Source organism: Crassostrea angulata, chromosome 1 (genome assembly GCF_025612915.1).
Source record: "Crassostrea angulata isolate pt1a10 chromosome 1, ASM2561291v2, whole genome shotgun sequence".
NCBI classification, from domain to species: domain Eukaryota; kingdom Metazoa; phylum Mollusca; class Bivalvia; order Ostreida; family Ostreidae; genus Magallana; species Magallana angulata.
The window spans coordinates 33939226-33951454 of NC_069111.1; the positions used below are offsets into that span (position 1 = coordinate 33939226).

The 12229-nt window shown below is 33.2% G+C and overlaps 2 protein-coding genes across 2 annotated transcripts; one reads left to right on the forward strand and one right to left on the reverse strand.

Annotated features, from left to right (window-relative positions):
- Window positions 1-3752: 3752 nt before the first annotated feature.
- LOC128192197 (myb/SANT-like DNA-binding domain-containing protein 4) lies at window positions 3753-5218 on the forward strand. The gene is made up of 3 exons (XM_052864705.1): window positions 3753-4122; window positions 4775-4842; window positions 5040-5218. The coding sequence occupies exons 1-3, from the start codon at window positions 3902-3904 to the stop codon at window positions 5216-5218; spliced, it is 468 nt and encodes a 155-aa protein (XP_052720665.1). The 5' UTR covers window positions 3753-3901.
- Window positions 5219-8162: 2944 nt separating this feature from the next.
- LOC128190706 (putative nuclease HARBI1) lies at window positions 8163-11739 on the reverse strand. Its single transcript, XM_052862848.1, has 4 exons — window positions 11155-11739; window positions 10826-10941; window positions 10534-10645; window positions 8163-8776 (listed from the first exon to the last, which is right to left on the reverse strand). The coding sequence occupies exons 1-4, from the start codon at window positions 11555-11557 to the stop codon at window positions 8400-8402; spliced, it is 1008 nt and encodes a 335-aa protein (XP_052718808.1). The 5' UTR covers window positions 11558-11739; the 3' UTR covers window positions 8163-8399.
- Window positions 11740-12229: the final 490 nt, after the last annotated feature.

A 12229-nucleotide genomic window follows, 5' to 3' on the forward strand; every position in this document is an offset into this window, starting at 1 on the left:
TTATACCTCAAAATTACTGTATTATCCTATGGGTAAGGTCAAATTAATGGAAGAGCCACAGTAACAGCCACAAGCGTGATCTTTGATTTTCGCTTGTGACGTTGCATTTAGCAGCGTTAAACGTTTGTGACGTCACAATTAAAACTCGTGATTTAACCTATTAGTACCCTGTCTGTGTTATGGTGCTATATCTGCGGTAGCTTTACATGCAAAATATATGTGAAATGTAAATATTCTGTAATGGCGGTGTAACGAAGAATATTGACCCGGGTTGAAAATTGACCCGGGGGTCATTTTTCAACATTGAATATTGACCCGGGGGGTCAATTTTCAACGTTGAAAATTGAGACCAAAATCATGAAATTTATACCCGGGGTCATTTTTCAACGGTATGAGAAAGATTTTTCTAAACTCTGATGACATCGACCCGTTGAAAATTGATCCTGTTGAGAATTGACCCAAACCTCAGAGTTTTGATCTGAACTGGAGCTTACTCTACACGGTTTAAATGTACAGTAATGCACATATTTGAAAGTTTCAGTTTTAAAATGTACAAACTGTCCGATACATATGCGGACGTGGCTAATTTCGTTTAGGCTGATATGTCCAATTAAACATTTAGTTTTTAGATTGAAAATATGATATCCATTTATTATTACAATACTATGTATAAAAGCTAAGAAGATGGCCGTTTGCTTCGGAATGGAGCAGGCAAGTAGGACTAGAATACTTTTTGTCATAGATGACATGGTTTTCATTCCCTCATGTGACAAAAATTTAAAGTTTAAACTTGTCACAATCTCTGATAAATATATCTAACAAACATATTGCCCGTTATCGTCACTTTTAAGGCAATTCAACAGAGCTCTATTCGACAGGCACCTGTATATTTTTCTAATAATTGAAAATATATAACCTCTATACTGCTTTATTGGGTAAAGGGTATATATATATTTATATCAAGACAAAAGGATATAATGTCAGATACATATGCTTAATTTGAAGAAGTCAGAATATTTCACTGACAAAATAATAAATGATTGGTTGTCATATTTTTATCCTTTTTCATATATACCTGGGGGTTTTTTTTATACGTATATATATAGCATATACATATTTACACATGTTTTTAATTTTTTACGACTTAAAAATAATTTTTCATAAACTTGTCTGATTAACTTTATTGAAGCACCATCCAATTTTCTGCATATACAGTCATAGTTCTTCTTAAAAATGCAATTTGTTTCTATTATTTTGAGTTTTCAATTCTATTATTTACCTGTAAATTAGAAACACAGGCAACTGACGTAATATATTTTCTCAAAATTAAAAACATATATCCTCTACAGCAAAAATGTTATCAATTTAAAAAAAAAGTAGGTTTGCATCTAAATATACAGTCGGAGGATTGTTGATCTAATTATATTAATGGTATATACATGAAAAGGTATGCGAAAAGTATACAACTGATAGATATGTTGTTTGGAGCAACTGTATCAAGGAAAAATCCGAATTTCTTAAACATGTACAAATTGAAGTAACCAGGACAGTTACAGAGATCAGAGTTAATTCTTCTAAAATAATTTTATATAGTGAGCTTAATTTGGAAACCTTGCAATCTCGAAGGGATAACCATAAACTAATTATATTCTACAAGAATATAAATGGTTTAGCACCACAAGATATGTTAGATTGAATTCAATCATATTTTCTTACTGAACATGCATATAATCATAGATCGAATTAGCTTTTTTACTATCTACCACTATATACTTATTACAATAGTTTTGCTCCGTCTACATGTAAATTATGGAATAATCTTCATGCACAAAAGAAAATTTCATCAACTTTATCTTTCTTTTAAGTCGAAACTTAAAAAACAAAATATACCTAGAGCTTACAAACCTTTCAGTAAAGACAATAAGAAATATTATTTTACGTCAATTTCGGAATAAAGCTAGTAAAGCTTACTTATTTAAGGATTTTTTTTATCTGATGTGAGTCGATGTTTATACTGTGGGTCTGAATCTGAAGGAAATGTGATTTCCCCCTGGATATCCAAGATACACTCAACAAAGAGACGAACTTTTTAAACAACTTTTTGACATTAGTGTACCATTTTATATGAACTATATACTTTATGGTAGTTCTGATTTTTCATATAGATAAAATTGTAAAATTCTTTCCCATGTTTATACTTATATAGATCTCCAAGGCGTTTTTGATTCTCTTAAGATACACTGTCTAAACCTATTTAAGTATTATACCTGTATATTTACTTAACATACAGTTCATTTTTATTTACTGTTCTTTTCAAATGGGCTGGATCATGAACATCTCATTCTTATGTTTGTATCTCTGCAGGTATAAATGAAGGTGATATGTTTGTTAATATAGGTGTGAGTGAACATGTCTACCAACAATATGTCATACAATCATATATGATAAATATTCAGATAATTATTTAATATTCAAGTACCTCATGTCTTATATACACATAATATTCACATTTAACACGTTTAAATTAAATTAATAATGTAGGTGGCTGTGATAGGAAGGTCAATCATCTACTCCAACGCTGCTGTATGATCTTCTACTACTTATTTCTATTCAAAAAATGCAATTTACCAATTTATTGACAAAAACAATTACTGTTAGTAAATTTATGATAAATTTTTGTGATCAAAGCAATTTAGAAACTTTAAAGCAGAATTCTATTGTCATCCTGTACAAAAATTAGGTTGCTAACTTGCTACAGATTCCATGAAGCAGAATTGTTAATGCCTAGAAAAATTAACGATTTGATGATATTTAGTTACATCAAAAGTTATTCTAACGGAACAAATAAAACACCAAAAATCGGCTTTCAAGATATAGTTACTGCAGCATTGTTCATGAAAGAATACAATCATGTTAGCATATCATCATTTTGTAAACTGTTATTGGCTGGATGGGTGTGAATGCAAAATTCAGATAGTCACAGTTTTAACAAACTGAGTGGGTGCAAACACAAAAATCTCAATATGACATACTGTAATTTTTTTAATTTACACCCACTCAGACAATTTACAATGAACAATATCAAAGTTTCAATTTACTGGGTGAACGTAAAACCAAAATTAAATAATATGTCATTGACGTATTGTAATTTTTAAAAATTATTTAAATTTGTACACTTCTCCAGCAAATTTAAAAAAAGTGTTTTACTGAATTGAATATTTTAACGTGTAACCATGTATACTAATATTATTAAAAAACATATATTTCTTTAAAAATATATAGATATCACACACACCAATTATACGCAAGAAGTTTATTATGAATAAAAAAGTTATTACATGTACATATTTAAAAGGATACTATGTAAATTCAAAAAATAATTATTTAAGTCTCATTTTAATCCCCCCCCCCCCCCCCCCCCCCCGTTGAAAAATGTAAACATGTAAATCTAAAGAACAAATATATAAAAGTTGATAATTTTTAATTAAATAAACTCAAGTTATAATATTGATTCGTTAATTTGTGCTTCTTTGCTGTTGAATTTTGAACCGGTTTCATGATCAAAATTCCACGATGCGGGTCAATTTTCAACGGATTAGGGTCTTTATTCAACACCTTTGGTCTCAATATTCAACGTGGAAAAATGACCCCCGGGTCAATTTTCAACCCGGGTCAAAATTCTTCGTTACAGCGGCGCCCTGCTGTTTATATTGACGACAGGTCTTGAATCAATATAACGGTGAGTTATTACAATACGTTTGATAAAACTTTTTATAATATCCTTTTCCACGAAATATTTATTCATTAAGAGGTACTTTTTGACAACAAAACGCACCGGGAAATTGTGCCATCGGCTGCTCAGTGTCCTGCAGACGATAGGATTATTTGTACTCATCGCAATATGGCAGAAAAAGACATCGAGAAACTTTGCTTAAAGGAAAGGGTAGACCTTAGCGATAAAAAAACAAGAACAAAGTGGTCTGCAGATGAGGAAACGTGTCTTATATCTGCCGTGTTGGACAGGGAGGATGTGCTGTTTGGGGAGTTCAAGGGTCCTGGGGGGAAGTCTGGCGTGGCTAAGAGGAGGCAGGGTTGGGAGGAGGTCGCAGATGCTATAAATGCGTAAGAAAGTTCTAAAAAAAAAGGTCACTGATTTTACTTTAGAAGCATATGCCTATATTAGTAGCTAGTTGATCATAATAATGAAGATTGCATTGGAGGTAATTATAAAGCAGGTGAAAATATTAAAATAATGTGTTGCAAACATTATTAGGCCTAAATAAAATAAGCAAAATATGCAAATTAATTTTACTACATTATATTTAATTTTAATCAATGTTATTATGTTTACCGTGTTATGTTACAATGATCTAGTGAATCTAGTACTAATGTATATTTGATGTTATTTGTTGAAATCTTGATTCCCTAAAAAAAAAATAAAGAACTACTAAACAATACCTCTTTCACTCAATAAGTTATAAAAGTTTTGATTAAATCATAAGTTCGATCAAAAATTAACATTTTCCTGACAGAAAACAGAAAATAATTAACCAATAAGAATACATGTACACATGTAGCTAGAACCCATTTTGCTATGGATTTAATTCGAGTAAATTAATATATTTTGGGCAAGGTTAAGAAAATAAGAAAATGTGACAAATGAGGACAAGTTTCTTACACAGACTCAGAATGAGATCTTCATCTATTGATTATGAATCATTAAGGTCATGACTTGAAAAAATAAGCTTAAATTAACACATATTAACTCTTGTAGACAATTTACCAGCAGCAAGAGGTCCCCAGAAGAGTGCAGAAAAAAGTACAACAATGCTAAACAAAGGAGTATGTTTATTAATACCATATATATGTACATGTATTTAGTACATGTATAGACGCAATTAAAGGCATGAATATCATATTTATTTTAATTAACATGTGTAATTACTACGGCTGGCTGTAAAATATTTAGAAGATTTAAACAAAACATTTAAACGTCATCCCATAATTTACCTTAAAATATTTCATTTCATTTTTAACAGCCAAAGAGAAAATCGATTACCTGAAGAGAGAAGTCAGGAAGACAGGTGGGGGACAAGTGGAACTTGAATTAACAGAGGCAGAAGAAGTGCTTCTTGAGCGACAAGAAGGAAGGCCAAGTCTTTTTGGTCTAGAAGAAGGGTTTGACAGTGATGGTGAGAAAGCAAAATCTAATATTTAAATTTATAAGAATTCACAGAAAATATTAAACAGTCATACATCGATATTATTTAATTCTGGTTGTAACGGGCTTTCTGATTGACTAAAAAATTATTTTATATTGTATAAAGAATGTTGTCTACGTCATAGTAAGACTAACGTCAAAAATGTATCAATACGCCTGACGTATTGTTTGAATTTTGTAAAATTTTACGTCATTTTAAAGGTCAAATGACCGTTGTTATCTACAATGAAGAGTAGGAAAATTAAATTATAAGCAATGAATTCAATATTTATTAGTTTTATACGATATAAAATGGTTTGAAACAGTTTATGCTTTTTGAAGCGGTTTATATAGTGTAAACTGTCCCAATTCATTGCTTATAATTTAATTTTTCTACTCTTCATTGTAGATAAAAACGGTCATTTGACCTTTAATACCATTCAATAACTGTTTTGTTATACCCTCCAATACAGCTAGATACAAGTATAATTTTAAGTACATGTGTACCGGTAGCATTCAGTCATTCATCACAGGTTATTGAATTCCATTCCACCAGAATGGATGCATGAAGACATTTTGATCTTTTGCTGGTATATAGTGACGTTACATATTTATGTTTGGTAGGCAGACCAGCCAAAATAGAAATTGTGAGTCTGTCAGGAGGATGGTCAATGATCTACCTAAAAGTGTTTGATGATTTGTTTTGCGATAAATTATTACCGGTACTAAGTAAAGGAAAATTCATATGATTTACCGTTATTTAAATTTGGATATTTTCAAATTCTTTATTACAAGCTCTTAAATTATACTACAGGATATAAATGCAGTTTGATAATGGCCACTGCCATCAAGTTCTCTTAAAATACTACATACTAGAGAAATATCTATAAGGGTATTGTGATGTAAATTATCTGCTGAATGACCAATGATTAACATGGATTAACATGGATAACCTTGTTTTAATTTTAGATGTAAGATTCATTTGTACTAACAGAGAGACAGAGACAAATAGAAGTCAAGTTGATACAGTTGGTGAGTATTGTTACAATGAATTTATAAATTTTTCCTATGTTATATTGGTATAACATGTAAATTTGGGCAGTTCATGCTTTAAACCGCAAATTTATTCACTATCATTTGCAGTTAATAAGACGTCTAATTTTAAAAATGATGTTAATCTGTACAAAAATCAAGCTTGATGTCAAGCAGATTAATGCATTATGCAAGCACATCCTTTGACGTGAAGTTGGCAAGTTATGAAAATATAATTAAAGATGAATTTGTGTATAGCCAATCAAATAACAAGGTAAAACCAAAATTATATTACATGTATTGCTCTTTAAAAAAATTAACAAATTTTATATATTTTTAATCAACTCTAGATAAATTAAAATACCGTACCTCGATCACTACATTAATATGCTTTTTAAGACCCTACCTCATTAGATGGTGATTTAATTGTTTTGTTGATTTTTTTGTATCAATCGAATGGTTTGAATATCATTGCAACTCAGTGGTAATAAAGTATCAATCTGTGAACTGCAGATCACAAGTTTGAATCGGCCCAGGGCTAGTTCATATTTATTCAGTTGAATTTTTAAAAATAATAATTTTCATCCTAATATAAATTGCATATATTTTCACCTATTTGAATTTTATATATTTCTTATGCATCATTTGTTATCTATCAAAACAATTTACATGTAAGTCTGGTTGTAACACGTTTTCTGACTAAGTTAAAAGTTAAATCCTTCTCCGTGCCATGAAGGCCCATAGGGCCAGCTAGCGCTTATCTCCAGCGAATGAGAGTCATTGACTCCCCTGGATGGAACACCAGTCTGTTGCAAGTTAACTTGAATTTCATTCTTTAAGTCAATTGATTTTCTGCTGATTTGAGAAACTATTTCAAGGTGTAATGGGCCACCTTAACATGATTAAAATACATTTAATACACAACTCTACCGCTTCAATCTTTAAAAAAGTCTGCAATAAAGTGTATTAATTTTATTTTATAATTTTTCAATAACTTAATTATTTCATCAGTTTGAACAAGAAAGTTGAGTGCAACACCCTTCGACTTGTTCCTCAGGTGTAGTCAATTCTTTCTTTTATTTCAGCACCAGCTCCATCATCTATGTCACAGAGGACAGTCAATTCAAAAGAGAAGGAAAGCAGAGGTAAGATTGACTTGTATTCTATGTCTGGGTCATAATCTTTCAACCTGTTAATTTAATATAAACATATTTTATTGAGAATTCAAATGGATTGGGTAACAGGCAAAGCCCATGTAATCCCTCCCCAAATTACAGTCAAGTAGTGATGTTATAAAATAAGCTATATACTCAAGTAGTATAGTATATGTATTACTAGTTTACAGAGTGATATATTATTGATATTTTTTGTATGCATTAGACAACAGGATTATTGAACTCTAAAATAATAATATTTTCTTAGTGCCTGGAGCAATTATTAAGGATAATACAGTATTATACATAATGTCGATAAAAAAATGTTCCTTATAGCCTTGAAAGATCAAAAGGTTTTGAAACAAATCCTTCATTAATGCGTTTTATCAGAGCAGAAAATACAAATAAATTTGAATTAATGAAATCATTTAAATTGTCTTTTACATTAGCTATATGTAAAAAAATGTATGTTAAAATTTATTTGTAAATAAAAAAGAATTCAACAATGGAAAAAATGTTTCAATGTATGTTCTTTTATTTATACTTTATATTCAGGTAAAGTAAGTGAGAAGAGGAAGATAGATGAAAGGAAAGAGAACATCACAGAGGACACAAAGAGAATAAGGCTAGAGCAGAGGAAGCTAGAATTAGAAATAACAAAGCTTGAGAAGGAAATTAAACTGATTGATACAAAACAGAAGTTCTATGAGATGAAAATGAGTCAGTCAGAATCTTGATTGAAACAAAAGTTATTTGTTTGCCATATGTTATACATGTTTGGTCCCCTGTTTTGAAAGAGAGAGAGAGAGAGAGAGAGAGAGAGAGAGAGAGAGAGAGAGATTTTAAGAAGGTATGTGTGGGACAATATTAATTGTTTTATTTACATATGGACTGTTAAAGTTTAAGAATGTTTATTCATGTATATAAACTTATATACACTGTTATATGTTTAGTTGTTTATCCAATTCATTTCAGTTCAGTAGTCTAACAATTATGAATTAATTGCACCTTACCTAGCTGAAAAATGTTTGCACAATATGTGCCCTCATGGCATAGCCATCACCTCCAGCAGGACAAGGTTCAACGTTAGCAGCTTCCTGCACAACATTCTGCTGTGTTTCAAGAACTTCTCCCCTTACAATACCATAGTTGTGCAGAGTAACTGCAGCTTTGATATAGACTACTGCCACCTCTGGTTTTGTACGTAGAAAATTCAAACATTGAAATCTCTTTTTAAGGAATCCAAAAGTTTGCTCAATTAGCAGTCTTGTTCTGCACAATGCATTATTGTACCGTTTTTCATATTGATTAACAGGGTTGATGAACGGAGTCATAACAAAAGGACGGCACTGGTACCCGGAATCTCCCAATAACAGCCCATCATGGTCACCTAAATTAAGAATCATCATTGCAAACTGAAAAATTTGAATGACACTTTCTTAGCTTAGCCCCCCCCCCCCCTTTTTTGCAAAGTTAAACCTAACCATTAGGCACATAGCATCATAGAGGGTTCAGCCCCCCCCCCCCCATTTTTCTCGCAGCAAAAATAAGTGTTCATATATTTACCTTGAAAAGATGGGAATATTATATTGAGAAGTTATGTAACACCCCCCCCCCCCCCCCCCCCGGATTAGGAATTCCATGATTTGGAGAAAAAAATTTCCTTCCGACGCCAATGAGCCCTATAGTATGAACACTTCAATGATGTTTAGTTGTTTGCAAGAAGCTTGTATTTTAAAAGACTGTATGACCTCAGAGGCGGATCCAGCTATTTGGAAAAGGGGGGGGGGGGGGTTCCAACTGATGAAAATCAATACGTGCAAAATTCATTATTTGTCAATAAATAAGCGGGTTATGTACTTTTTTCTTTCAAATTGTATTTTTCGTACGAAACGAAGTAAAACTTATCTATTATAATACTTAAGTTAATAAACTAACAATACATTTGAAAGCGGCTTAAAAAAGTAAAACGAATGCGTGTACTCGTACTTGAACGTCGTTTTACTCGATGGCTTGTCGGTTCAAAACTGTTATAAATGAACTATTATAATTGATTTTTTAAAGAAATAGAGTAGAAAATACATTGGAGATGTTATTGTAAATCTGTGTTTGTAGCAATACTGCTTAAGTTATTGTTTTGTATTTCTTTAATTTTCCACATGTTTACTCAGTGTAGTAAACATCGGATGCTGAAGGGGAGTACCATGTACATTATTTCGATAAAAATTCGACAGGGTTTTTTCATATAAGAACAAAATTACGATACGTTGTATCAAATTCTTTAAATAAGCAATGTTAAAAGCATTTATTTGAGATAACTACAGTATTTATATTATAAATGGGGAAAATTGCCTTGAAATAGGCATTAAAAGTTTTCAAAAAAATTCACATGTCCCAGAGAAGGGGGGGGGGGGTTCCGACCCCCGGAACCCCCCCCCCCCCCTCTGCATCCGCCAATGGACCTTCACTTAATATAATACCGGGGTATTTCAAAGGTCAAGTTTACAAAGAATATCTTTGATGATACGGTAATACGCATGTAGCTTTAAATCTACCGGTACATAGTCTGACATTTGGACTGCTCCTTTACTATGGTTCACTCGATACAAATCGTTTTTAGCTCACCTGAGCTAAAAGTTCAAGTGAGCTTTTCTGATCACTTTTTGTCAGCCATATGTCTGTATGTGTGTCCATAAACTTTTCATATTTTCGACTTCTTCTCCGGAACCACTTGATCGATTTCAACCAAAATTGTCACAAAGCATCCTTAGGTGGAGGGGATTTAAGTTTGTAAGAATGAAGGGCCAAGCCTTCTTTCAAAGGGAGATAATTGAGAAATATTAAAAATTTGTTAGTATCTTTAAAAAACCTTCTTCTCAAAAAACCAATGGGCCAGAGAAGCATTTATTTGTGTAGAAGCATCCAGTTGTATAGATTCAACTGAAGTTTGTTCAAATCATGATCCCCGGGGGTAAGGTGGGCCACCACAGGGGGTTGAATTTTTACATATGAATATAGAAAGAAAAATCTTTAAAAAATTTCTTTTTCTCAAAAATCAGTTGAACAATGTGGTCAATAGGTCTCTTGTTAAATAGGGTCATGTGTGAAAGGTCAAGGTCTCAATAATAAACGAACAACTTCTTTTACCTCGTTCAAATTGATGGCACAATGAAGACATTTTGAAAATCCGGTTGTCATGAGTTGCACCTGGCCAATTGCAACATATGCTTGTAATTTTGAAAGCTGGGTCACATACCATCTGCATGAGAAAAGGGAAGGGGTGATGAAATTAACCTGGTACACGACTTATATATATGTATTTCTTAATTAATATCAAGATTTAAGTCAGTTATTGAATTTGGACAACAAGAGTCTTAGTTATGTAAAAAATATATTGAATGCCTTGTGCATGAATGCTTTCAAGCTAATTTATTGGTACCTGCACGTTTAATGAATGGTACTGTTTTCTGTTTACGAAATCTGCCTCTTGAGGCCCTGATGGTTTGGTTATTCGAATATGTGTACCATCTACACAACCCAACACTTTTGGAAAACCTGTGAAGCACATTTTTTAGGTAAATGAAATTATAGAACAAATTTTCTGAACTGGTAAAAATTCACTGAACTTTCACTCCTCCCAAACCCCCATACATTTTAAGGGTCGATGTATATAAACAGGGTAAAGTAATAATTTCCTAAACAAGTTATGTTCCAAGTAAAAGTACTGATCAGAGTAAATGTTTTCGTTATAGTTATCTTAGTAAAAACCTGCAATATGTGAAAACTCCAGCATCACTTGGCGCGCCTGATCTCCCCTTGGAAAGCTGATGTAGTTTGGTGCCAAATTTGCAATAAGGGCCGATACCTGCCTTATACATCGCCCTGCTGTTGATCTTGAGATCTTCACATCATCACCAACAAGGATGTGGGTGGCACCTGTACCAAGAAATCTTAATGTCACAAGCAGCTGAAGGAGGGGTGGAATTGGGAGGTTCCTCTTTGTATGAGTAGATAAGTCAGGGAGCTGCCTCAGGAGATCCATAATGGTATCTGGGTGAAACCTATATCTTGCAAATATGTCAGAAGCTGACAAGTCCTCCAGTGGGTTTGACCTATCCCTAAAATTACGCGGAACGCGTTCTCTGTTGGCTATGCGTTGATGTGCAGCCATTTCTATGAAAGCAGACGACACCCTGAGTACAAACTTGAAAGTTCGAGTAAGCTCTTTAGCTTACTTGAGATTTAAGCTTTACATACTCCATTTGGAGTATATTTTCCGTACTCGAAAGTTTTATAACCACAATTCGAGTATGTACTCCAGCTCGAAATTTTCGAGACAGCTTTGGAGCCAATTTTGGAGACAGAGCTCGAGCCAGATTTTATAACGGAGCCATACTCCAAACTTTCTTTTCGAGCTAGAGTTGGAGCTGGAGCCCGAGCTAGCGTTTATAACCTCCTAGCCTGGCCCTCTTGTCTGTCCTAACTGGATCCTACCCTCGGGCGTTTGCGACCCTGGCGGTGGCTAGGCGACACAGTGGGTTGATGCGCGGGTTGGTCGCGTCCTTCGCTCGGTGTATACTCGATTCCGTCGATAAAAAGTCTGTCCCGCATCAACCGTACTCTCTGGTTCCGTCTGTGCGCTTCCCGCATCACTGGAAACAGGGCTCTTCTGCGCTGGTCGATTTCGACAGGAAACTGTTCCTGAACATAGAAGTTGGTCCCCTTCAGAGTTTTTGGAGCCTGCTTTCTCACCAACTCTCTGTCCTTGTTATTGGAGGATGCAATTTTGCAGTGATTCACAAATGACATTATATTATGCTACTGTAAACGTATTATATTTGGC